Here is a 26,637-nt window from a genome sequence, read left to right on the forward strand (position 1 = left end):
GAGTTCATTCATCAATATTTAACTTTTACTGTTTCATCATGATCCATACATTTTGCTCAAGAAAGTTGAAAATGAATCAGTGAATCAGTGAACTCTGTCATTTTCTGGTATATTCCCAAAAAGGAATTTCCCATTATTGTCAGTTTTAGAGTAAATCTGTTACCCACACTACAAAGCAAAGCACTGCTGCCATATTGCTTACTTAACAAAAATAACAAAACAAAACAAAAAAAGGATCAGCCTTTTGTTTTTTCAACTCTTAGAAAACTTTAAGGGCGCACTCCTGTTGGATTTGGACCTAATTAAATAACAAAATTTTGATCTCTACTCCAAATGTTTGCATGTCACGAACTGGTTCAGCCACATAAAACATTTATGATAAGATTAGCAATGTAAAAGTTAGAATAGTTATGTCATTTTGCCATTCATGAACATTAAAGCATTACAGGATCTACTGATTGATTTATTGATTAAAATTTGTTGGTCTGCACAGTAAAGCCGAATAGGGAAAGGGGGAAAAAAAGACATTAAAACACGGTCGGACTAAAAAGAGAGACTTTCTGCAGCCTCCTCCCATCCGCCTTGGCACAATAACCCAAATGGAAGCCTTTATGAAGCCCTGATGGAAGCAGAGTGCGCTTTATAATGCACAGCCGTGCACACCACTACATTTCCAGCTAATCAGAGGCGCGCAGTTGCAGAAAGGAGAGCGGTTGCCAAGGCAGCCACCAATCTCCCCTCCCCCCCTCGTTGCTCCCTCCGTTCCTCTTTCCCGTTTATTATCGGCAGAGGTCGCATGGCAGAGGGAAGTCCAACCACTTCTGTACTGGAACCAATGCAAGAATATGCAGCTCCATAACAAAGCCCGTATGGAGTCCTGAGAGCAGTGGAGGAAGCACGCGTCCGTGGGGGCTGTTTTAATTGTTTTCTTAAAAAAAAAAAAAAAAAAAACGTGGAAAAAAAAAGAACCCACAAAACAGGATCTAAGTTGGAGGTTTGCATTGTTTGGCCAACACGTGCGTACCACCAATGCATTTGCACTCTCCGTCTAGAGCGAGTGAGTGAGTCTGTTTCGCATCCTGGTGCCGGGCTCTGAAGGAGGACTGCGCATCAGCGGAGTTGGTGCCGAAGTACGAATGCGAAGAGAAGACAAGAGAAGAGTGCACCGAGTAAAACTCCTGCACTTGTTTGGGGTTTTTTTATTTTTATTTTTTAATTCTTTTATTTTCAGTGTGTATAATTACTCCTACTTTCTTGTGCTTCTGGCGGTGTGTTTGACAAGACAACAGTGAGTGAAACACGCCGAAAGTGATTTCATGCCTTCAGTCTCGCTCAGCCTGAGATGGACGTGAGATTTTATCCTGCGCCCCCGGCAAATGTGGGTTCATGCTCCCTGCCGACTGATCCAAGTTGCCTGAGCTCGCTGGACTATTACCACTCGAACAAGGTAAATAAACGTCCGTGCTCTGCAATCCTGTATTACTTGTCTATTTAGGAGAGAAATAATGCACCATGCAGCAGTCGCGCACTGTAAACGGATGCTTTTGTACGCGCTTTTGCCGAAAGGCAAACAAAAATAAAAATCCGTCAGGTGTGTGCAAGTAAAAGTGTACTAGATAAGCTTTAACTGAGACTTAACTAAGTAGTATTTTTTTTGTTAAATAACACTTATAATTTATTTAAATTGCTTTTTTTTGACAGTCTGCTGTCGTTCAACTTTTCTTCTCCTCTACATACCTTTCATGATAATTATGTCCCTGTGGACGTTGCGCAGTTGTGTTTTGCATAAAGCTGGCATGACATCTCTCCAACCATAGGCAGAACAGAGAGAAATATATGCATTCCATAAAGTCCGCTCACTGCTGTCCGGTTCAGCATTACGCACTCCTTTCTGTAATTTCTTGGATGCTTTCCACATGGAGTTGGGCGATTAAATGGATGTGTGCCTTTAATACACAGTTAATGACTTTGCAGCGAGCCAGGTTGTTTTCTTTCGCTCAGTTTTGACGACCTGCGGGGTTTGTTTTTTTGACCTGCCCAGATCCGCCGATGCAGCGCTGGTGGCCCTTACAGCTTGATTTGTTAAGATGGATAAAGTAATTAATTAAGTTCTGTCTTAAAAAAAAACCCCAAAACAAACAACCAAACAAACAAAAAAACTGTCTTGTCAAGCTGCAAATAGAATGGCTGGATTTTAAGGAGCAAAAGCCTCTTCACAGAATGACGGTGCCACCACCGTGTTTTGAGCTGAGGGCGACATTTTTAAAGCGATTTTATGTGTTAAAACAGTTGAAAACCGTGTATAATTTTCCTTCCACTTCACAATACTTAACAGTATTGCTATCTGGATACGTTGACAACACAGTACCAGGTGAAAAGCAACACAGAGAAGCGCACAATCTCCAAATGTCAATGTGAACAGCAATTTTCAGCTCTTCAATTCGCTTCCATGCTGTCTGCTTGAATTAGGAATCTTTGTTGCCACTTACCACGACTGGAAGGATAAATCCTCGGCCCCTACAGATGCTGACCTGCTGTCTGAAGTTGGTACGAGATTAAAGAATGGTTCAGAGTTCTCTCTTCTACAGATTAAAGATAGCTTTTGAGTTTAAGAAGGAGGGAATGATGCAAAAGTCAGTCGGGGATGTTTGCCTTTCGCTGTGTGGGCACTGGAAAATCTTTATAACTGAATGGAACAATCCTGTAATCAATGTCTCCAGGTTTCGGGTCATGAAAAGTTGTGTAACAGTGAACTTGACAGTTTTGATTTGAATGCCTGTGAAATGAGTATTGAAACTTTTATTGATAAGGGAAGTTTTCACCTGCGACACATTAGTGGGATTTAAATTCTTTTTTTTTTAACTGTCTTCCCCCGTCCCTGAGCTCAGGCTATCTTTTTTTGTAGGTCAAATGAATTAGGATCATCCTCCATGCGGATAATCCAGAGAATACGCTGCTATCTATGCAGAGTGCATGAATCCTGGAAACAAAGCCACGAGATATTAGATGATATAAGGCACTTCTGTGAGAACGAGAGAGAGAGAGAGAAAGAAAGTAACTCTAACCACTGGTGCTGGCAATGAAGTGTGGCTTCCCTTAGAAATTGCAAGTGTTCATTTAAATAATTAAAACTGCTCTACTCTCTTTACTCTGGGTTCTCTTTACAAAAGGAGCAGAAATTTTCTATCGTCACATGTGTAACACTAACTACCCCTCACTAGCGATGCAAATGAGACCGGCAGGGAATCGTTTGGTGTCCTGTTAACACAACGCACAAGGTCAAGTTCCTCTCTGAGAAAACTCGTCAAACCGACTGTGGCGTAAAACAGACATACTGTAACGAACGAATCAGACCTGCCTCCTGTGTATTATCTCCGACAGCCTTGGTTTGCAAGTGAATAAATTCTGCCCAGATCCCCCCTTTTGAAGCTGCAGTAAGGCCAGAGGCTAATCACTACATGGATGTGTTTCTTTAATGCTTGACTGTTCAGAATCATGTGGATATATATATATATATATATATATATATATATATATATAATTTTTTTTTTTTCTGGTTGCATCTAAATGTGTCAGTAAAATCGTTAGCTTGTTGTCCTGTAGGTACAACATTATTAGAAAGAATACAAAATAGTTTAAATCTTTGGAGTAAAATCTAAGGTTCCCAACTGCAGCCATATTGGCAGATAAGTAAGAGCAGCAATGTTTTCACTTTAGGGTGTCTGTTTTTATATAAGGGCAAAGGAAATTATAAACAAACATTTCTACCATTCTTGCATTACATCCACAAACTTTAATGCATTGTGTTGTGTTGTACATGATACACTATTAAAAAGTAGGGCATAATTGGACAATAAAACATGGTTTTATTTGAAAAAGCAAATACAAATCTGAATAGTGCGGAACTCATTTAAATTCAGCCCACTCTACTGTGATACCCCTAAATAAAATGATGCAACCAGCAGTCTTCATAAGTCTCGCTATTAGGCAATAGAGTCTCTCTATGTGTCACTTAGTGGCAGCAGAAAATTAACACCACATAAAACTCTGAACTTACTGATCCTCCAGTGAAACATACTGGTGGCAGCATCATGCTGTGGGGATGTTTCTCTTGAACAGGGATAGATACAGACGCTGGTGTTGTTAAAAGTGCCTGTGGCTTTTTGATCATTTGTGTATTATTGTGTTGTATTTAAAAGTTCCACTTTTAAATATTCAGCAGTTTAATATTTCAAAAAGTAAATGGCTGTGATTTCTCTATTCAGCAGCTAAGTTATCATCCCCATTAAAATTGTATCCTGTACTCTGAGCACAGCTGAAAGGTGACCACCAGTGGCAGATGCACCGCGGGTTGAGGACATGGGATTTAAATAAAAAGTGTTGGAAGTAGGTAAAAACATTTCTCTGTTCTACAGGGTTTTGTCCTGAGTCATTCTTAATTCTGTGGGCTTTAGATTGTGTAAGACGTTTTTTTTTGTGACGTCCATGCAGCGCATGCTGTTGTTGTTGTACCTTCAACCTTTTGATTCTACCTGTTCAAACTGTCCAGTTTAAATTGGCAACTATCACAGTGTACCAATATTTTACTCTGATTATCTGCAGCTGCATAAATCATTTCCTTTGGCTTCTCTGCCTTGTCCATGATCAACGCACACACACACACACACACGCACACAAAAAAAACACCTCACAGGAAGGAAACGTGAACTTTGTCCTTGTTTTTGATGTCAGATGTTTATAGAGATAAATCATTTTACTCGTTCACACTTTGCTAAAAGATTCTTCTCATTTGAAAAAGGTAAGAATGTCCCCCCCCAAAAAAGAGATGCTTGACACGAGTACATGAAGTGCAGATTGAAATGATGCATGGAGATCTATAAATAACCCTGAAGATGTCTACTTCAGTAGTTTCAAAACTCTGTATTTCGCTGTGAGGCTGAAAGATTGTGTTGCTCTTGTCTTCCGCCACATCTGAGAAGAAACCATTGAAAATTATACCGTCACGGGAGCGTTTTGCTCTGAGACTGATGAAAAACCTGCAGTACCCAATTTTAACACTTTCAGGTACGTTTACATTCTTGGTGTGTGGCAAAACATCTAGCTCACGAGACGAGATCAGACACATTAGTGAGTTCATGAGAAAAAAGTTACATTTTATTAAAACTTGTTTTTTTGCAGATTGCAACTGGTGTGTTTTAGGGCATCTTAATCTATTTTGAATGATTCAGTTTAGGTTGGACTTGAGCATAGATTTCCATTTTTTGTTGTCTCTGCTGTATTTTTATAAGTAGAGTGAAGATTCATCAAACCTTCTTCTTTTCTGTACAACATTTTCAGGTTTAGTTTCGACTTCTTTAAATTTAGGGTTTTTGAACTGGGTTCTTTCAAAGAATTGGTTCATTTTAATATTTAGTTATTAAGCAGACAGCCCGGAGCTGCTAATCTAATCCGGCACAGTAGTCATATCTAAAAATGATAAGGTAACTAGTTTCTTCATTAAAACATGTGTACATTCACGGTGCAGCATTTCCTGGCGCTCCAGCTCGTCATTTTGTCTTTTTGAGTCATCAGTCAAAACATAGCATGTCCGTCTGTCCGGCAATGTGAACAACTAAGATGACATAAAATATTTGCATATCAAATAAGCAATTCACATATAATCTGCTGCGTTCTCCCCCTTGTGCCTATTCTCTTCCTCACTCAATGGAGTAGCAAAGAAGGAGCTTCTGGATGCGTAAAAAAAAAAAACTACAAAAAAATCATTAAAAAGTTGCAACTGTGGCTCAGTTTGCATTGTTTGTTTTAAGATGAGATGCCCCCTTCAATTCAGTTTCAGTTCAGTTTATTCATTTTACGCGACACATGTCATCTCAAGACGCTTTATTAAAAAGTAATTTCTTTATTTGTTATGGAACTGAACGTTAACAGCCAGTGTGATTGATTTTCTGTCTTTATTATCCATCATTTAACATCTCAAGAACTACTTTCCTCTTATTTTAAAGTGAGGGCCTCGAACACAGATGCATTTAGGGGAAGATAATATTGTAATATTAAGGTTTAGAATATAGAATTGCTGCTTAAAGTATTGATGATCTGCCAAAGCAGAGAGATTGAGGATATCAGTTTCATTTTTCTCCTCCCGTCTTCTGCTTTACAAATTAACTTTTAGGTACTAGTAATCACTGATTTGCGCTTTTGACAACTGCTATGGAGAAATGTTGGATTAGCATTTAATTAGAATTACTGTGTCAAATAAAGTTGACATCAACAGTTGTACAATCACATGTTTATTAGTCATCAAAAGCAACAATGAAGATGCTAATCCTGGCGTCTTCCAGAAGGCTTACTGCTAAAGAAATCAACTTGTCTGTGCTTTGATTTTCAAGACGGCTGTGATTGTTAACTTGTTGTTGGACTGAAGGCAACTGAGGATCCCTTTAGCCAAAATAATGCAAACATGAAGCAGTCAGACAAGCCTTTTAAAAATTTTAAATAATTGTCTGCATTCATTAAAGCTTTATGAGACTCCACCATATCTGGGTGACACAAATGGATATTAAGTTAAATTTTGAAATGTTAGATTGTAATTGATAAATTCTACTCTGCACAATAATGGTGTTTTGTATAACAGAAAGTATTAGTGATTTATTTTCCACATTTTTGTCTTTGATTTTATTGCCAACATAAGACCACAAACATCCAGCGACTCGATGATCATGATCAGGCTTCGTGGCGTTTATTTAATTAACTTGACTAAATGCAGTTAGTGTTGGAGCGAGTCATTTATCCCATCGTGGTTTTAGAGAGTAGGGGGAAAAAAAGCTTTTCTAGACCAAGAATAGAAAACAATCAGGTTTCCCCAATAACTGTAAATTGAATGCTTTTCTTTTGACCTTTTATATTGTGGGTGTACAATGACTGACAGATCCTTTTTCTATGGAAATCATCTGCTTTGTTTGTCCCAATATACCGTAATATTTCATTTTAGGCTTATTGCTGAGCATCTTCAAATAGAAATAGATTTGTCTTGAGCTTTAAATAGGATTTTTTTTTTCCTTTTGGTGTGGGCCCCGGAAATACTTTTGATGCAGGGATTTGGCTAAAATCTCTTCAGTTTTTTCCTACTACCTGAATTCTCTGTGTATCCTTACAGTAATGTGTTGTTTTTTTTTGAGAATCTGTGGTTTTATCTTTTACATTGAAGGACTCGCCTTTACATCAGGGGCCTGCGGTCGGCTTGGACTAAAACTGGATATCCCTTTGTAAGACAAACCTGACCATGACAAAAATATTGTGCCATTTTTGTATCGCAAGATCTTTTGCGGTGTGATCTCGTTGCACTCCTATCACACCGCCAGCGTGAGTGTGAAGGGAAGCATTTGAAGTAAACACATACGTATTGTCTCAAAACGTGTCAAACTGTAAATCTACTGTGGCGACTTCACAGAACAACTCTGGTTTGCTCTCAGAGGCAGGAACATGGTGCCTGCTCCTTTATTTGAATACCTTAATCAAACAGTGCTGACTGGTGCAGCTGGGGTGAGGTGCTTGTCTACAGTACAGCAAAAGGATAGAGTGCAGACAGAGTAGGGCCTGTGTTTATACACTTACGCCCCACCCAGCTCATATATCATCCCAACAACCGATATCTGCAAGGAAAAGAAAAAAAAAAAAACATAACTGAAGGGCTGTCTTTGTTAGTTGGTGGTCTTCTTTGCTTCGGATAAGCTGGGGAATGACGTGCTCCATTTGCATGCCTTATCACAGTTTTATATTTTATGACGGCGCAGACATGCAAAGGGCTGAATTACCTTTTGTTGCTTTGTTCAACCACTTTCCATTAAGTGATCGCCCTTTAAGTGAAGTGACCTTTTTTTGAATAAACACAGACAAAACATTATTTATTCTTTGATTTGGCTACACGGGAGAGTTATTTTTAATACCTTGAGAGCTTGAATGTGGCTGTCAAAAAACAGCAATCCCTGTAATGCTGGCTGTGGTGTACATTCACAGCGAGTTGTGTTTTCACTATTAGCTAATGACAAACTCTGTGGTATGTGACAGAAGGGCAGAGGGGGAGAATGAAGGGATAAGAGAGAGTCAAATGGGTTGAAGTAATCAGCGCCCCCACCCCCCGTATGGGACGCTCTGGATGTGTGATTGTGTGTGTGCGGGTGCATCTGCGTGTGTGCGCGTATGTGCATGTGTGACTGGGCATGCTAACTCTGGAGCATTCAAGCGTTTTGCTGACTATGGAGTCACAATCACAATTGCTTTCATAGCCCTGTGCAGAGGAAGGCCATGCATACCACAGTAAAGGCCGGTGACAGACTGCGAGCAAAACCACCCACTAAATCGTATTCTCCTTGCACCGGCACACAGGGGAGATTTTAATGGGGATTCCAAGCATTTGAAATCATTTCAATAAAACTGCAACAGGCTCTTAGAGAGGCTGACTCAGTAAGCCTGTATGAGGTCCAGTCATTTCCCTCATTTTTTGCGTTTTATTTATTAATATTTTTGGGTATTTCACTCTGTTTGAGAAGCCATTTTTATCGACTGTTTGTTTTCGTCTATGGACATGCGTCGGACATTTTCCAAGACTGGTTGTGTTGATATAAACAGGGCAGGAAAAAACCCCCAAAAACAACCATGAATATAGATAGGACACCTGGACCACAAGCAGCATTATTAATCACTTCTTCACCATTCAAATGCCTTGCATCTCTTTGTTTGACCTTTAAATGCTGTGTTTAATGTGTGCTATGAGAATTACCTTTTGAATAGGTGTGTAAAGGTGTGTGTGTGTGTTAATGATGGGGGGAGGGTTAGTGTTGGTCCATGTAGTAATTATTGGTCATGCCGGTACCAAGATACTTTCTCATTGCGGGCACCAGTGCATCCCCCTCAGCGTCTGTTATCATAATTAAGACCCGCCGCACCAATGGAGTGTGCCTACATTAGTCAGCCCAAGCCTTCCCATGGGGCAGTGCAGTGATAGTCTCATTCTTACAGCAGAAGAAGACGGAAAAGGAAACAGAGCCAGCACCTGCTTCAGACTAGAGCCCAGGATTAGTTCAATGTTCATTATGTTATGTTAAAAGGATGAAAACACAGAGAGGTTTTCTTCAGTGTTTGGTTTCCGGTTGTTTTAGACTAAAATGACAAAGCTGACCAATAAATATGCTTCTGGTAAAAGTTAATGAGAAGTTATTTTGACATGTTTAGATAATATCTTTATTTATTTCATAACTTTCCTTCTATATTTCTAAATTTGTTGAAGGTTTCTCTGAAAGAAGATCTAAATGGAGATTTAACTGGATTTCTTTTTAGTTTTCTTTTAAGTGTGCAACTATTTATGTAACAAAGCAAAATAAAAAGTTAAACTGAAACTACTCTAATTAGAGTAAGGATTCTGACATGGTATAGAAACTTTACAATGTCAGAAAAGTTTCTTTGCAGACATGGATCCTTGTTTTTGGTTTTGAAAACTTTTTATTGTTACTGTAAGATTCTTAGTTTCTTTTAAACATTAGTGTTTTTGCAATGCCCACTATCTGTGCTTTCTAAAGTACAAATAAGGGTTTCATGTCGCCATACTTTGTTGTTAAAAATATTTCAGTGCAAACTTATCCAATTCAATCTTGAAGGGTCAAATTATTGTAGATTTTGAACCACAGTATTTAAATCCATTACAGATTAGAGTTGACAAGAGCTTTAAAGCAGATGCCAACTTTAACATCCTTATTGCTTAATGTTTAGCCATTTGCATTATTGCTTTTAAATTGTATAAGTATAGTTTCTGTCACTCTGTATCAGCAGGTTTTTCTACTAATGACAATGTTAAAAAGCAGTCCAGGCTTTCTTAAAACTTTTATATCCGAATCAATGTTGGACGACTCCGTCAGGCAACTCAAAAACTAGTTCCTGTCTTACTTCAAATTAAGAGTCTCAGAAATATACACATGGCTTGAAGCTCAAAACTGTTATATCAAGAAGTTAAAATATGAGCTTACCCTGTGGTCACTATAAGTCCCATGCTGACGACACTTTGCATGTGGCACTTCACTTTGACAAGAGATAATGTGGTATTCTAATATTCAGTCTATCGATATTCTGCTAGCTAAGCACCACGTTAACATGATCTGAGTCCGTCATAGTTTGTAGTTGATGCATTATTTCTCAGTTGAACACCTGATACATTTTCCTGTCTTCAAGGGAAATGTCCCTCTCCAATAGGAGACATGGGCCTGTTTGAAATTATGACTTTAGGTAAAAATATCAGGGTTTCACAGTATCATTGTATTATGATTAAAGCTCTTAAAGGTATTATTTAGCATTTTCTTTAGCATGGGCTGGTCTTCACCCATTGACATGACCTGTTGCCTCCGCAGCCACTGCTGTTCTAAAACAACTAGACGGACGTGTGAATTTAACCATAACCTCTCCATGACCTCACCATGATCTCTACAGTCACAGTCAGCTTTAATGATCTTAGGAAGCTGCTTTTAGATCACAGGTGCGATGGTGCATGTTCATACTTGATTACATGATTTTTGGCACGTAGCACAAGCTATACTGATAAAGATTACATCCAATAGGAAAGTTGTATTTCCACTGCTTTAGTAGCTAAGACAAATCAGGTTAGTCATGTTTTTATTGACGAATCATGTCGGAAGTTTTTTAGACTCCAAGACAGTGTTTGATGTGAGGCAGACTGTAAATATAAATTTTATGCATGCAGAAACAACAGAAGTCACAAGTGTGAACCCCTGTATTTAAAATGCACATTCAGCTAAACAACTGCTTAAGGGAAGCTACTGAGCCTCTCGGTATTTTCTCTTAGAATTAGTCACATATACAACAATTCTAAGTTGGGAGTGAAGCTTGAGAGTCAGAGCTACTAATGAGGGGTCATGATACCGCAGCTGATTTGATCTGCACTTCATCTCTGACCTGACAAAAACCCCCCAAAACAAACAAAAAAAAAAGAAACCGTAGGACAGAAATTTATTTTCTCCAAAGAGTTTTTGCAGCTCTAGTGGCTCGTATTTTTTGCGACAGTAGGCAGACAGGAAAGAGGGTCGTCGGGACCGGGAGTCGAACCCGCAACGAGGTCTAAGGCCTCCAAACATGGGGCGTGCTAACCCCCTGCGCCACCACAGCACACCCCAGAAAATTTGAGTGCTTTTGATACTTTTTCATGCTGCATTACCTTGAAACCTGTAACCGGCCCATGCTTATCCAACACTCATGAGTCGAATAACTTAATTACAGCACATCATGTCAGGACAGCGGTTCTTGAGGATCGGAGTTGGACATCCACACTCTTAGGTGACTAGCTTGACACCTGACCATGATGCTGGTTTTCTTGCAGAATAATTTTTTTTACATATTAATGCTCCCATAAAGAATATTTCTGAACCAATTTCCTTGAAGATCTGTGAGGTGATTTCTATTTCCTGCTGACTTGGGAGTATACAATTGAAGGCCTATATTTTATTCTGCAAATCCTTGGAAATGGCACAGTTTAACCATCTGATTTGTGTCAAATTGCACTTTTGAATGGTTTTGCAATCATCTCTTAATTCTGAGCTTCACTCTTAAGAGTGCAGGAAGCTTTGGTAAATGAACATTCCTGACTCTTTGACAATTCCTGAGTAAATAAAACATTCATCCATGTATGTTCTGCATCTGGATGAACCAGTTTGAGGTTATGTGGTCTGCTGGGGGACCAGAGGTCAACGTGGTAGAGATGGGTTAAAGCCCAGACATCTTACCCAAATAAAAATATGTCACAGTGTATATTTTTCCTTTAGTGACCTTAAGAGGTCCAGCCCCAAGGAAGGAAAGCGCTCAAAGTTAAAATCTTAGTTACCAATTCCATCTTCTGAAAAAAAATCTCTTTCAGATATTAATTTGTGTTCTTAAATGTAGGTTAAATTTTTTTCTTCACTGCAAATTTGAATTCATAAATGCACAAACACACTGTGAAAACAAACTATGCTGCATCCTAATACGTGTATGAATTGTGCATGTGGAAGCATGGTGAAGGCAGAAAGCTGGACAAACATTCCCAGTTGTCTCAGCTTCCTGAGGTATGTCCTGTGCAAACACGGCGGGCCATGATTTAGAAGTTCCTTGCCAGGCATTTAAGTCTTGTTCCTTCATTTGTTTTTTAATGAATATCCTTTACAATTATTATTAGCCCGATGTTGATCTTCTGTCCCAATGTCCTTTAGAAAGTTAACTCAACAGACTGACACGCAGACTAAAATGATCTGATTTCTTCTTGTATAGAGTCGGATATTTGAGTCAAGTAAATGTTTTGACAGCTGTCTTCCTCTGTGTTGATTAATCTCACTTTTGAATGGTAATACCAGATTGCCAGGAACACTTGTATTTATTTAGTGTTGTGTGATAGGACAGTGCATGATTGTTACTTGCTGCCATGTGATTCTGAATTTAGTCTTTCATGGTCTCTTCTTTGACTGCCTCCCCTGTCCGCCGTCAGTCAAGATTGTGTTTATTGTATGTGACATATTTAGCAGGCAGATATAATTGCTTGCGTAAGGCTATAATTGTCTCCGTCCAATTCTGTCCGCCAACTGTGGTAGCCCACAGAGTCACCGAGGTAATCAAGCTGTGGGCTCATTCTTCCTCTCAGAGCTAATAATGAGCTCTATGATCACACACAATGGATGGAGAGCAAGGCGCAACACAAAGCAGTGACAGTAACATAACTTCCTTACCATCCATGGTATTATTGTTTTTGGCTTGGGATTGACCACAAAGAGAATCACTTTAAAGTCACAAACTTAGAGAAGTCTACAAATGGCCTATAGGTTACAATTGCTCCAGAAAAGGGCGACCGTTTTGTGGTGTTGACGTGTTTAGGAGCTACGCCAGTGAGTGACTCTAATAAGAAACAAATAAGGAAAAAAAAAAAAGAACAATGTGCTTTTTAAACTTTGACATATGGTCAGCGATGCTAGGCTATTGAAGTTTGTCTCTGTGTTAACTAAGCTTCAGCAACCTCTGGGTGGTTCAGCACATTTGTTAACGCACAGGAAAAGGAAACTTTCAGAGAGCTTTATATAGAATTGTTAATAACACAGTAGACTGTAGTGAAAAACCAAAGTAGCATTTAACTGCCACAGCCCACATGGACCAAACAAATATATAATGTATGTCTGAGCATGTTTAGTTTAAATGTTGCTATACCTTAGTGGTGAAAGACTCTATTGTGATTCTACAGTTTTGTGCTGAAAACATATTCATAAAAAAAGTGTCAGTTTTCGCCAAATTTCTGTCTCTTTTGGATAATCTAGTGCTGTTGTCATGCTAAAATTGGAAAACATGAAATAGCAAAGATCTGAATTAACCTGAACTTCACTCAAGAGTTATTTTTGGTTTGATCTGGGGTCATAATCTCTCATGTTTCATAAGAGGCAACTGGATCCAACAGAAATAGGGTGTTTAAAGTGCTTAGAAAAGATAGTTTGATTTATTCTAATTGTTCATTGTCTTTTTATTTATAATTTGTAGTTAATTGCCAAGAGATCAGCTTTGTGGCAATAGTCGGTGTATATGTCAGTATGTAAACTGACTCAAGGCTAAAAATATTGAATACATGATATATTCCTAAGGCTTATTATACATATTTGCTTTCTAAGCATTAAGTAATGGTGAATCATTTTAGATATAGATATATAATAATTTTAATAAATATAATGATGGGGGTTGAAAGGTTTGTTTTAGAAGCAAAACAGTGACAAAAACTATAAAAACTTTCCTTTACTATTTATCTCAAAGATCTGCATTCATGAGTGTGAAAATAATCTATTTGCTTTTTAGAAACCTTTAACTTAATGTTTGCTACTCGTTGAAATAAATTGTGTGCCTCCGTTGCCCCAGTTAAACAGCAAAGGGTACAGCACTGCTAGTGAAATGCCATAAGCAGAAACAAGTGTTTGTCACAGTCAGGCAGCGAAAGGGAGTGAAATTGAGCGATGGTCATGTTTTATTAAGCCTGATAATGCAGTCTAATCTGCGGCTTGGGTTACACATTGCTTTGTGGGTAATTAGAGATCATGTCGTATGGCGGGCCTGCTAAATAATTGCACTCCGCCCTAATCCCCTCCCACCCGCCTTCCGCCCGTCTCCCCTAATTCTCTTTCCCTCCTTCTCCTGTGACAAACAGGCATGGCAGCCATACTTCAGGTAGCTTACTCATTAGTAAGTTTCTCCAGTGCTCCAAGATACTTGGAAATTTGCTTTTGTGCTCATAATTCAATAAGAGGAAGTCAACAGTAGAGTACTTTGTGGTTTGCTTTGTGGGACTTGTTAGATGAATGACTAATGCCTGCTGGCAAGTGCCCCAGGTTTACTATTACCAAAACAATGGCACTTGATACAGACCTGGGTAGCCTTGGTTTTCACACAAACAGGAGCTCGGGCTGCTGTTTTCCTCTCTGAGCCAGAAATGCTGACTGCCCATTGAGGCGTCATCCCTCATGCACAGAGGCACACACATAAAGGAAACTCTGAACTGACAAGGTGACAGATTTTGGGGGGAAAAAACCCCAAAAAATAACAACTGTCTTTCATCACCTATTGTTTCCAATATTTCCATTGTTGAAAACCCAGAAATGTTTCCATTTCTCTGCATTCAGCTGTTATAATGTGTGAAGCTATAGAAGTGTTTGACGCACACCAAAATAATAACTGAGTTTTCTCTTGACAACTAGTTTATAGCTCTTTTATGCATTTTAAGTTGGAAATGATGCAATCGTGTGCAGTTTTAGTGCAAAACCATCAGACTGTATGCATAGAATAAACACACTCAATGGGAAAAGTTCAACTTCTGAGATGATGCCCTTGCAGTTTAATTGTATTATTTTTCTTCATGTTAGAAATATTAATTGAGCCATTTATGTATTATAGAGAACCTGTCAAGTTTATTTACAACACGGATAAAAAAAAAAAAAAAAACGTCAAATAAATTAATCTTATTGAAGTAGCAAAATCTCCCATGGAATTTTTTTTTTTAAAGAAATCTAATTTTTAATGAGAGGAAAAAACATTTTGAAGTATTGTTTTTTTTTTTTCAATAGAATTACAAAAAGTACTTTTTTAAAAAACATATAACCAAAAAAAAAAAATTAATAAAAAATAGCTGATGCATTTTTAAGGTAATGCTTTTGAAATTCGATTAGCATTTAGAAATCTTTAATTGGTTTGTTCCATAACTTTTAAATATGAGGAGACACAAGGCTGATTGCTTTTATACTTTACGTTATGAGAATAATCAGAGAGCATGTCACTTATTTAAGTTTATGCTGAAATGTCTACATAAAAATGGGTAATTACTTTAATATGCTTCTACTAATGCAATAAGCAATATTTTAAAAAGTTTTTTTTTTTTTTAAAGTTGTGACCAGGTTCAAAATTCTTATTTCCTCTTACCTTGAGGAATGAATATGATGTAATAGAGAGACTAATTTCCTTTACCCAGTTAGCTAATGATGGAAAACAAGAGAGCATATTATTCAAGTAGTGTAGATGTGTGTTGAGAGTCATAATTTGGGAAATGCCACAAAATAAATGTAAAGCAATGTTGAAAAAGTTTTACATAAAAACAATGACAAACAAGGCTGGATGAGAAACAAAGTTAGTCTTGCCAGTGTGGACAGTGAGGAAGATGGCAATGGAAGCAAAAAAAAGTTTTCTAAGCTCCCAGCAGAGAATGACTCTTTTTTTTTTTTTTTTTTTTTTTTTTTTTACAAATTATTAAATGTTGTACATCATAAAAACTATTGGACAATTTTTCTTTTAATATGCACCTATGAATCATTGAGTGAGTGAACTATTTCCTTGCATATTGAGGTAATATTTCAAAGACGCAAGCTACATTTAACAAACACAAGCTAACGTGTGGTTACAAATGGCCTTGAATTCAACGACTATAGCAAAAGCTTCACGCTCTCTCTGAGGAGGACCTGCATCTGATCATTTATTCATGCTGAGTATTTCATAGAGTAATGCCAATATTACAGCGAAAAGCTTTCAAACAAGTCATATGCCATCAGGCGCTGGCTACATTTGAATGAAAATATCTCGCAATGCAAAAGCTGGGTCATATTTGAAGCAGGGAAGTCGTCTGCTTATGCAGAGAGCATGAAAATGTCTTATTTGTAGTTTACTGTAAACTGGGTGTAGGATGATAAAGTCTGCTGATAAAATCAGTTTTAGGTCTTTTTGCTTTTGTGCTGTACCACAGCGTCTGTCTGTCCATCATATCACTTTCTGAAACCTTCCTGCCCAGTTTCAGTTTTATGAATACATGACATTGAGGAGCTGTCATTGAAGCATTTTTATGGGGGAAAGGGTAAATGTTAACTGCCAGAATGAGTTGTGAATTTTTATTAATAATGTCGTCTGTATTTCTGTTAAAGATGCAGCTCACACATCATGCATGGGTGGGCTACATGATAAAACTTTCCAGTTGACCACAGTTCAGTGTTTTTCACACGGTCACGCCACACACTGTGGGAAAAAAACAACAACACCAACACAAAGCAGCCCGTCTACAAACAGAATAGGCTGCAGATTGCTGGTTTTTTTTCTTTTTCTATTAGTCAAAAGTGTTTTGATTCCCATAGTTGAAAGTTGAGACTTTTTATTTAGCGAAATAAACAAACTCAGCAAATTTGCCAGAGCTAAATCAACACGGTGCCAAGTCCTTTTCAGAACTATTAATTTAACTCCTTCAGAGTATTTTTTCTTTTTTTTTTAAGGTTTTATTGGCTCTAGTGGCCTTTATTTGATAGTTAATTGACAGGAAAGTGGGTAAAGAGAGAAGGGGGAAGACATGCGGCAAAGGTCGCCAGGCCAGGAATCGAACCTGCAACGGCCACGTCGAGGACTAAGGCCTCCTTATGTGGGTTGTGCTCCTGCGCCACCACAGCACATCACTTCAGAGTAATTTTGACAAGAGATTGAGTAGTTTTAACTCTTTCAAGTATCATTAAATGCAATTGTTGTTTTCAAATCCATTCAATGTAAATGGAGCAAATTTTCCTTGGCAACATATGAGGATGGTATTAAATTCTTTAAATGACCTGCAGTGACTGGACGTGTGTGTGTGTGCGGTTTCATCTACAATCACAAATCAATTTTATTTTAATATAATGCACCTAATTTATTCTCTTCCAAATGCCTTGCAGGAAAAAACATAGTCTTAATATGAAATACTTACAGTTCAGATTGACTGTAATTTGTGGTTCCCTTAAATTCCTGATTTGAGTATCTTTAGTTACCCTGCTTAAGTAGGATTTTGGCTGGCTTTGGACTGAGCCATAAACAAAGTGTGCATCTGCTGTGGAGGAAATTTTCACACAGATAAAACTGATAAATGCACCAGTTGTTTACTAGGAACTCATAACTTCAAAGTCATGTTAATAGTTTCAAGCTAATCATTACTGCAGAGGGTGCTTCAAAAACATTTCTGTTCATTAGCAAATCAGCTACTAATCACAGTTTTTCAGTGGTTGGGAACACATTAAACTCCCGGACTGTAAGTTTTACATATACAAAATAAAATAATAATAATAAAAAAAAAAACACTAAAAATATATCATGCATGAAGAAAATAAAAGGGGTTACTCGTACTGTGGTGGCTTGAGGGGCCCAAGTTAAAATTTTTAGGGGTTTCCAAACCATTTTTGCTGACTCTTAAAAAATTAGGTTAATGATTTTTTTTTTTTTTTTTTTTTTTTGTAACATCTGGATCTAATTTCATTACTATTTGGGAATATTTATTTAGTTTTGTTTGTCAAGATTAAAGGTTTGCCCAAACATTAAAAACACTAGTAAATTTTTCCTAATGGTGACAAAGAACATTCCAATTTCCCCATCCTGGATACTGGAGAAAAGTTTTAAACTTTTGCAAAACCAAGTTTTGCCTGACTCAATCACTTTTACATCTTTAAATCCTTTAACCTCTAAAAGCCACACTCGCACACCCACGCACACACACACACACACACACACACATTCCCCGAGGCATTTCATTTCCTCACTTTCTTTGGCAACATCACAATATAATGGGACACGGTGTCACGTGACAAACAGCGAGTACATGGAGCGATCAAATCGCTCTTTTTGTCCCTCTCCGGTTTGAAGGGCAGAACGGTCAGTTATTACATAAACCAGAGTTGGTTCAATTACAGAAAAACGTGCTTTGTGTCCTTGTCATAAGCAGAGTGATGAGACACATTGAAAATAAGTTTGTTAATTTTCCTCCAGCAGCTTGATAAAAAGACCTTGATCTCTGCAGCTGCATTCTTGGAAATATTACATCCATGTTGTTGTGCTAGTCCCATATGCTTCATTATATGTTAGGCTGAAGTACAGCAGTGGTATTTAACTGCTTAAATATTTATACTGAGAATTCAGGCTTTTGTTACTTTTCGCTAAAGGACAAAAAGCTAGTATACAGTACAATCCGCACTTGTTGGGACCTCTAGTAATAATGTGTAAAAAGCCTCAGAAACAAGTATGTAGCATAATATGATGCCAGAAAATTTGACTAGAAATCTGCTTTTTAATTTCATTTACTTGTTATAAGTGATGGGAAAACACAACTTAAAAAAATATTAGTTTTTAACAACGTCAGCTGTGCCATAATTAGTGGTGCTGTTCAATATTCCTCTTAAATAAATGGAACCAAAGTCTAGTCGATGTATGGATTTTAGGTTTATCAAACATCACAACTTGCTGTCTCTCTGAGGTACATATGATTAAAATTTCGCTCAGTCAAATTGGGAGGACATGGAAAGCTAATAAATGATCACAGATCAGCAGGTCAGTGTTAACATGTTCACAAATTTGCAATTTTATTTAAAGAAATAGGTTAGCCAGTTGTTTTTAAAACATCTGAATAAGGAGTTATGTCCTTACTTGCGCTTCAAGGCCGTTTACAGTTTTTTTTTTTCATACGTACAGTGTTATTTTCATCTGTTAAACCTTGTGCCTGATACTTTCTCCAGTCCTTGATTGTGTCACAGCACCATCACACACTTTTCACTTGGTGCTCTCAGAAGTACGTGTAATTAAGTCATCTTAGAGCCTTGAGAGTGTGACTCCAGCGCACTGAGCTGAGACCAATCTGCCACTAATTGTGCCGAGTCTTAATTTCTAATGGAATAAGGGCCAGAGGGAATGGCGCCTAATGAGCTGCAGTTACTGTTCCTTTTTTCTGTGTATGTGTGTGTGTGTGTCTAGTATTTTATCTGTTTACTGTAACTGCTTTTACCTCGGTGAATAGAATAACAAGTGTGAGTCAAACAGGATGTTCCATTTTTGATTTTGTTACCTCATTTGTTTCCTATGAAGCACTTGAGATATTTATATCTTAGCAGGCTGCACGTTTACTGGTTAAAAAAAAAAAATATATATATATATATATATATATATATATATATATATATATATATATATATATATATATATATATATATATATATATATATATATAATTGTCTGCAAATTAAATAAACCTGATTAACTGTCTGTGGTTGTAGGAGCTACACAGAGATGCATGTTCTCGTTTACACTCACAAAGTAATGGTCTCTGTTAGGAAGTGTGACAATGGAAACCCTTAAAAAAATTGAAGGGTGATTTTGCCTTTGGCATTCATGTTATTGCTCAGAAATGTGGATGTAAACTGCAACTGCAGAGGTTGTTTATATTGCCTTTGTGTCATGATTTAGATTCCAGACATTTCAACATCCAAATAAATCTGTTTAGGCTTCTGAAGACAGAGTAAACCTCTGAAAAGAAGAAAAAGGGGCAGCTGGATTTGAAGTCTTTTATTTTTGAAGCTTTATCTGTAAAAGCTCGAGGACCAGTGTTTTCAGTTTTCCAAGGGAGGAGCCAAGTTAAGTTCTTCAGGCAGATAGTATAGGAATATGTTTATGCTTCACTTGCAGCCTCAGATTAGTATCAAAACCAGTGTTGGCATAGTTACTTTGAAAAAGTAACTTTAATCGGACTACTGATTACTCCTTGAAAAAGTAACTTAGTTATATTACTGACTACTTGATTTGGAAAGTAACTAAGTTACACTAAAAGTAACTTTTTAGTTACTTTCAGCAGCTGCAAACAACAACGCTCCGCCTCCTGTGAAAATCACATTGAGCTTTGCCAAAACTTAATTGTCAGTTATTTTATAATGGTAACATCAACAATGTGTCTCCACTGATAAGGTTGAACTGAAGAGGAGATTGTACAAAAAAATAAAAAACGTGAGTAATTTGTGTGGTCCACTGTTGTCTGGAAAACTCTAAGGATTTTAGAGCCCCCTCTCCCCCCAGCCTCCAGGTTCTGCGTTACGGCCCTGCGTTTGGTGTCAAAGCTCAGCGCCCAGATCTCCTCCTGCAGCTCCACAACTCAGATGGCTGCACAGATTTGTGACACTTATCGTAATATTAATAATTATAATGGCGTTAAGTTTCCATTATAATTATTCCTGAGCACCTCAGGTTTATTCATGGCTGTTTTCCGTTATTCACTGTTCAAATTGGTCTGTTGTTTGTCCCTGATGTATCTGGATGATGTCATTCAAAGACACAGCGGACGGATCATCGGGAAATTATGGACAGGAGTTAATGACGGACAAATTCTGGGATTTATTATGAGTCTCTGCTTATTTCCAAGCCCAAATGAGCAACTTCCGTTAAAAAACGAGCCCAAAAAGGCGCAACCCGCGCTCATTAAATTTTACTTTAAAAATGAAGCCCAAAGCAACTTGGCGACAGAAACTGAAAATAGTTCCAGTTTTTCCACCAACAAAATCTTCCTCCATTGTTTACATTTCTGTCGCATAGAGACGTCGGTCACTCGACAAGACGAGTAGAGGAAATACGATTATGGTAAATAACAAAAGAAGATAGTAACGCACAGTGATTTTGAAAAGTAACTGTAGTCTGACTACTCGATTTGAAATAGCAACGCGTTAGATTACTCGTTACTGAAAAAAGTGGTCCGACGTCAGTAACGCGTTACAAATTAACGCGTTACTGACATCACTGATCAAAACAGGCACATGTTTTGTGTTTTTATTATTTTGCCTAAAGAACATAAAAACGCAGTGCTGTCGAGATAGGGGTCCTGTCAGATGATACACGTAGAGTAACTAAAAAGATTACAGAAACAGGCTGGAATGAATAAAATGAATCTAGCCACTACTAATATTCAGACATCTTGATTTTTTGTCCACAATCCATCAATTTCTAACTACAAAAATGAATTCATTTTAGTAGTATTTTTATGATAAACCAACACAAAGAAGTGTAACTGAAAAGTGTTGGGAAAATGATACAGATGTGATTTTTTTCCCCAAAAAAACCATTAGTGGAACAAAAAGCATCAGGACTATGGAACACAACAAAATATTCTTCTGTTCAGATGAGACCAAAATCAGTTTTTGGCCTGAAAACTCTGTGTGGCAGAAAACAAACACCAATAATATAATCCACAGAATGAAACATGTTGGTGGCAACATTATGCTGTGGGGATGCTTTTCTTCAGCAGGGAGAGGAAAAGGTGCTGAGAGTTGATAGTAAGCCGAATGGTGGTAACCCTGAAAGAAAACCTGTTAGAAGTAGCAAAAGACTTGACACTGGAGTTTAGCTTCCAGCAGGACAACAACTAATGACCCGAACCAGAGTGATAAAATTGTTTAGTTCAAAGCTGGAACGGTCTAGACCTTTAAGTAACAACTTAAAGTTACAGGGCCACTGCCCTGTAACTTTAAGTTGCGCCTCTGCTGCATCACACCTGAGTAGAATAATTAGGTCATTAGCAAGGCTCTGGAGAACTGATCTACACAAGAAGGAGGTAATTAAGCCATTTCATTCCAGTGTTTTGTACCTGAGGCACATCTAAAAACTGCAGGGCAGCGGCCCTTGAGGACTGAAGTTTGACACCCCTGTTTTAGACCAAAACCCATTTGAGATTCTCTGGAAGACTTTTCCGATTTTGTTTTAGTTTCTAAAATTGTAAGTCATCCCTAATTTTCTTTTCACTTTACAAATATTCATCACAGCGAGCTAAAATCCCATTTATATGCATTTATGTTTGTTTTTACTGCCTGACAACATGTGAAAAAGTTCAGATCCTGCAGATCCTTTTGGAAGGAACTGTACTTGCATGTTTGCAGCTCTTCAAATGCTTGGGTGACATCATTGTAATATTTCTACCTTATCGCGCGTTTGGTTAGAGTTTGCTTTTGCATCTGACTCAAGGTCCTTCCTCTTATTGTTTCAGTATGTCAGGGGCATTGTTTGAATGAGGTCAACCATTACTGATCAGGCCTGGGGCCAACTTGACTTCAGCTGATTTAATTGAATCAACAACATGAGTCAAACTCAAACAAGCAGAGACTTTGCCTTGACAGCCTCATTACTCCACATTAAGAACTCATTTCACAATGCATTGTGACTTTGGGCTTGACAAATGAAATCAAATAAGTGAGTACATGTTTGGAGTGCTGCTCTTGGAAGGCTTTGACTGGAAATGTTCCAGCACTGTATATTTTTGAGTAGAGGAAAGCCGTCCCCCCCTCACCCCCTGAAAAAAAAGAGAGAGAGAGAGAGAGAGCCTCTCTGCTGTTTTGTGTATGTTAATATGAATGCCTTCTAGGTTAAAACATTCCCATGTTTGCCATCTGCAGTAATGGAATGACATTCAGTGCCATTTTCTCTCTTAAATGGAATTTTTGTCAAAGTCTTATGAATTTAACCTGCCTTGTCACTCAAGACGTAGACATTGCTGAGAGGAGAGAAAATATGCGAATGAAACCTTTCACTGCAGATTCGAGCTGTTAGCTGTGAGCCAACCAAATAACGGGGCCATTATTTTGTCTGCGCCGCAACAAACAAAGAAGGCTTTCTTGTGACATACCAGAAGAAGTGGTATCAGGGAGTATAATGGCTTACATTATGTATATTAAGCATACTACAATGTGTTACTTATAACTTGGCTTTTTATCAGCTCAAAACATCAGCTACATTTCTCAATCAGGCATGGATTCTTAGAAAGAAATTGACAGCTTAGTCAGAAATTGTTATGGGGAGGAAAAAGACTACAGAAGAAAAAGAAAAACTGTGTACCAGGGCTTCCTACTCCTACAGGGAAGGAAATGTTGAGACTGCAAGCACTGTGCAGTGGAGATATGGCAATGTTTGCTCAGGGCTAGGTATCACGCACAAAAACAAACATGGCCGCCCTTAATGAGTCTGTTTGCCTGCCAAAGGTAAAGACAGCTGTTGTCTCTCACCACAATGGAGCAAGCCTCAGTGCCACAAAGCAACAGAGGAGGCTCTCTGCGTCCCCTTAGTAACGCTGCCCCCACATGTGCTCTCAAGAGGGAACTTATTAAGTCTTCTTTACAGATAAATAGAGAGTAAAATGTAAAATGTGCAGCGCTTTAATGAGGCCTGACTGTGAAACGAAAAGGTTTATTAGGTCTAGAGAGAGTCAAAGTGAAATTGCTTGTAAAGAGGGTGACGCGGCGAAGGTTGGACGTATAACTCACAATATCAGCATTTTAGAGTTGACAAATTATAGGTTTCTCTGTTTGATAAAGTGGAACTCATGTTTCAGACGCCTTACTTACCTTACTATATTACATCTAGGCTAGGGACATAAAAAAAAGCATCTGGTGAGGTGGAACCTTTCAAACAAGACACTAATGCACATGAATATAGGTGAAAAAAAAAAACATTTCAAGTGAAACCTTGAAAAGCACTTTCCCTTGCTGTGAGAAAATTAATAAATTCTTCCTCTACCTGTCCAGCCAAATCAGCGCTGACAGCTTTCCTCTCTCCACTGCTAATTTTAGACGAACGAATCTAAGTGGGTTGATATAAGAAGCATTTTGCTGTGAAGAGGGAAGGAGCTGCAGAGATTAAAGGTTCAGCCGTCACTTGCATCAGGGTTGCCTCTGCTGATGCAGGGCCCACCCCAGCCTCCACTTTCTACAGAAGTATAAACAGCATGGGAATGTCCAGCCATCATACTCTTCATCTTTCTTCCATAAACCAAGGATTTGATTTTGTGCAAACCAACAATTGGACAACAACAAAATACCTTCTAAAGATGCTGACTGGCACAGGTTATTGAGCGTCTGTATATGCTGTAAGATAGGTCCTCCTTCTACATGGTCAAAAAAGCCACTCACAGAGGAAGAAGCCATTACTCCAAAATCATCTTCTTTACCCTGAGCATCCTCTGCATGATGCTGTTACACAACATCTTCTGTTACACAATATAGAACGCTACAGGAGATCTTCCTACCCACAGCCATCTACAGCATCGCTGAAAAATTTTTAGGGTTTCCCCAGTGTATTATCAGCATGTAGGCTGTCAGGCAAAGCTGTTAATTTATTTTAAACAGGGTTTTTTATACACCAGTAAGAGTGATGGTAAAGACTAGTTTATCGTTGATCCGTTGAACTGGGTGCCAGGCTGGGGACACGCATCAACCCCACCGTCTGTGTGCGTTGGGGTTGAGCAGTCCTCACCTTTTCACTCAAACTGAACGATTTGGCTCTTCTAGAGCAGGTTTACCTGTAATTGCATTTATGATCCCTCAATGAGGGCTAATTTTTAGAGAATAATGCTCAAAGGTAATAGTTCAAAATAAAAGCCTCACTGCCTGATGGGCTTGTGCACGATCAATGCAAACTTTGACTATGACTCAGTCTGTGGTCATGCTTTTAGAGGTTTGCATTGTCGTGAGCACCTACATCTTTGTGGATAAATAGTGTGCAGCGTGTTCATTTACATCTCAACATGCTCACTCAGTACATGTTCCGGCATGCTCTTGACCACGTGCCTAACACATGCACTTTGTGTCTATGCTTTCAACTTGATAAAGTTATTTAGAGCAGTGGTCCCCAACCACCGGGCCGCGGACCGGTACCGGTCCGTGGACCAATTGGTACCGGGCCGCGCAAGAAATAATTAAATATGTCCGTTCTATGTATTGAGTATGGAGGAGCTTTTATTTTGAAAATTGTACACCGGATGCCGAGGTTTGAGTCAAGCGCTAGCAACGCCGCGCACTTCGCCCGCCCGTTCGATCTTCACAACACACGCACGAACACACACACACACACACACACACACACACACACAAACCCCCCCCCCGGTCCGCAGGAATTGACGAAGGCTTGGACCGGTCCGCTGTACTAAAAAGGTTGGGGACCACTGATTTAGAGTATTCCTTGTAAATACTTCATTTGATTGGATAAATAATGACCAGATACTAAAAATAAATCAAAATATTGCACACAGCTGCACCAAGTTTCATTGTATTCAGAAATCTTAATATTAGAAATACTTTAATTTTAATTAAATTAAATTAAATTAAGCATATAAAGACTTATCATCTTCATATTTATTTTACATTTAAATGTGACCGGGACTGGCCCAATGGGGTTTGGGTCAAAATATGATTTGGGGCCCCACTGCTTCCTGTTAAGAATATCACCAGCGGTGTGTCAATACAGATTTGGTGGAATCTGGGAGAGGGGGACATTTTTTATTTGCCAAGCTTAAAAGCAATCAGTGATAATCGGTTCTTATTTGCTGAAATGTATTTGTGAACAAACCCAGCTCAAACACAAAGATTAAACTCACTGCATCAGATTACATCCGTGAGAACACAACAGTCAAACTATGAAGAGCATTCTTTGCATTTTTACAAAGTAAACCTGCCAGCTCCTTCAGATCTTAAATGTAAATGTTAAACAACTTGAAATTGATTCATTTATCTATGCTGAAACTATTAACTGAAATTCAATAAGAATGTCATTTTCAAAATAACAAATGTTAACATTCTAGATAGAATATAGATATCTGTGTTAAAACTTCAAGCATTTATGGGGTCCCCAAAGGCAATGGCTTTGCCTGCTTAGTCAGAGACTAACTAAGATCCACTGGTTGATTATTTAGGATTTAATTGAAGTTATTTTAATTGTACTTTTGCATGTTTGCCTTTTTAAAACCAGCTTGCAACCTGACTCTGTTACACAAGTTCTGCAATAATCAAATGGGTCAAAATTCTGGCAATATTTAAGAGGTTTGTAGAAGAAGAACATTTGACCCAAGTCATAGGGTTTGAAAGGGTAATAAAAATATCAATCAAATTTTAACCACATTATTCTGTCATTCAGAAAACTTTAATTATTGTTTTTTTTCTTATTCCTTTATTGGTTGAAATTAGTCATGATTATGCATAATTCTTCTATGCTCTGTAAATTACATTTCCAAGATGAACCATATGGGACTTTTTTTGGGATTTTCACAGAGGTTTGCTCTGTACTTTTCTGTTATTTAGTGAGAAGCCCAGAATCATTAACATCAGATTGTGATCGGAAGAATAAGCTGAAAGTAGTGTTTCCTGTCTGACAATTTCAAAGAAATGCCACAAGACCTAACCATGGCAGTATTGTAACTGGGCTAAGAATGAGATCTGCAATCTTTTGGCTTGACTGGCATCTGCTGCCCTACATTCTGACATTAATATTATGCCTGATGCATCACAACTCAAATGTGCTTCGTTT

At 38.2% G+C, this 26,637-nt stretch overlaps 1 protein-coding gene across 2 annotated transcripts in view; it reads left to right on the top strand.

Annotated features, from left to right (window-relative positions):
- The first annotated feature begins 678 nt into the window (after positions 1-678).
- The window catches only part of LOC122836168 (TOX high mobility group box family member 2-like), a 105,571-nt gene continuing 79,612 nt past the window's right edge, over positions 679-26,637 (top strand). Inside the window, exons 1-2 of one of the 2 annotated variants that reach the window (XM_044125913.1) lie at positions 679-1,169; positions 1,283-1,447. In XM_044125913.1, the coding sequence (XP_043981848.1) occupies positions 1,343-1,447 (105 nt within the window). In that variant the 5' untranslated portion in view covers positions 679-1,169; positions 1,283-1,342. Of the gene's footprint in view, positions 1,448-26,637 lie in introns of both variants that reach the window. The other variant, XM_044125921.1, reaches the window with a different exon arrangement.

Source organism: Gambusia affinis, linkage group LG01, assembly GCF_019740435.1.
Source record: "Gambusia affinis linkage group LG01, SWU_Gaff_1.0, whole genome shotgun sequence".
NCBI classification, from domain to species: Eukaryota; Metazoa; Chordata; class Actinopteri; order Cyprinodontiformes; family Poeciliidae; genus Gambusia; species Gambusia affinis.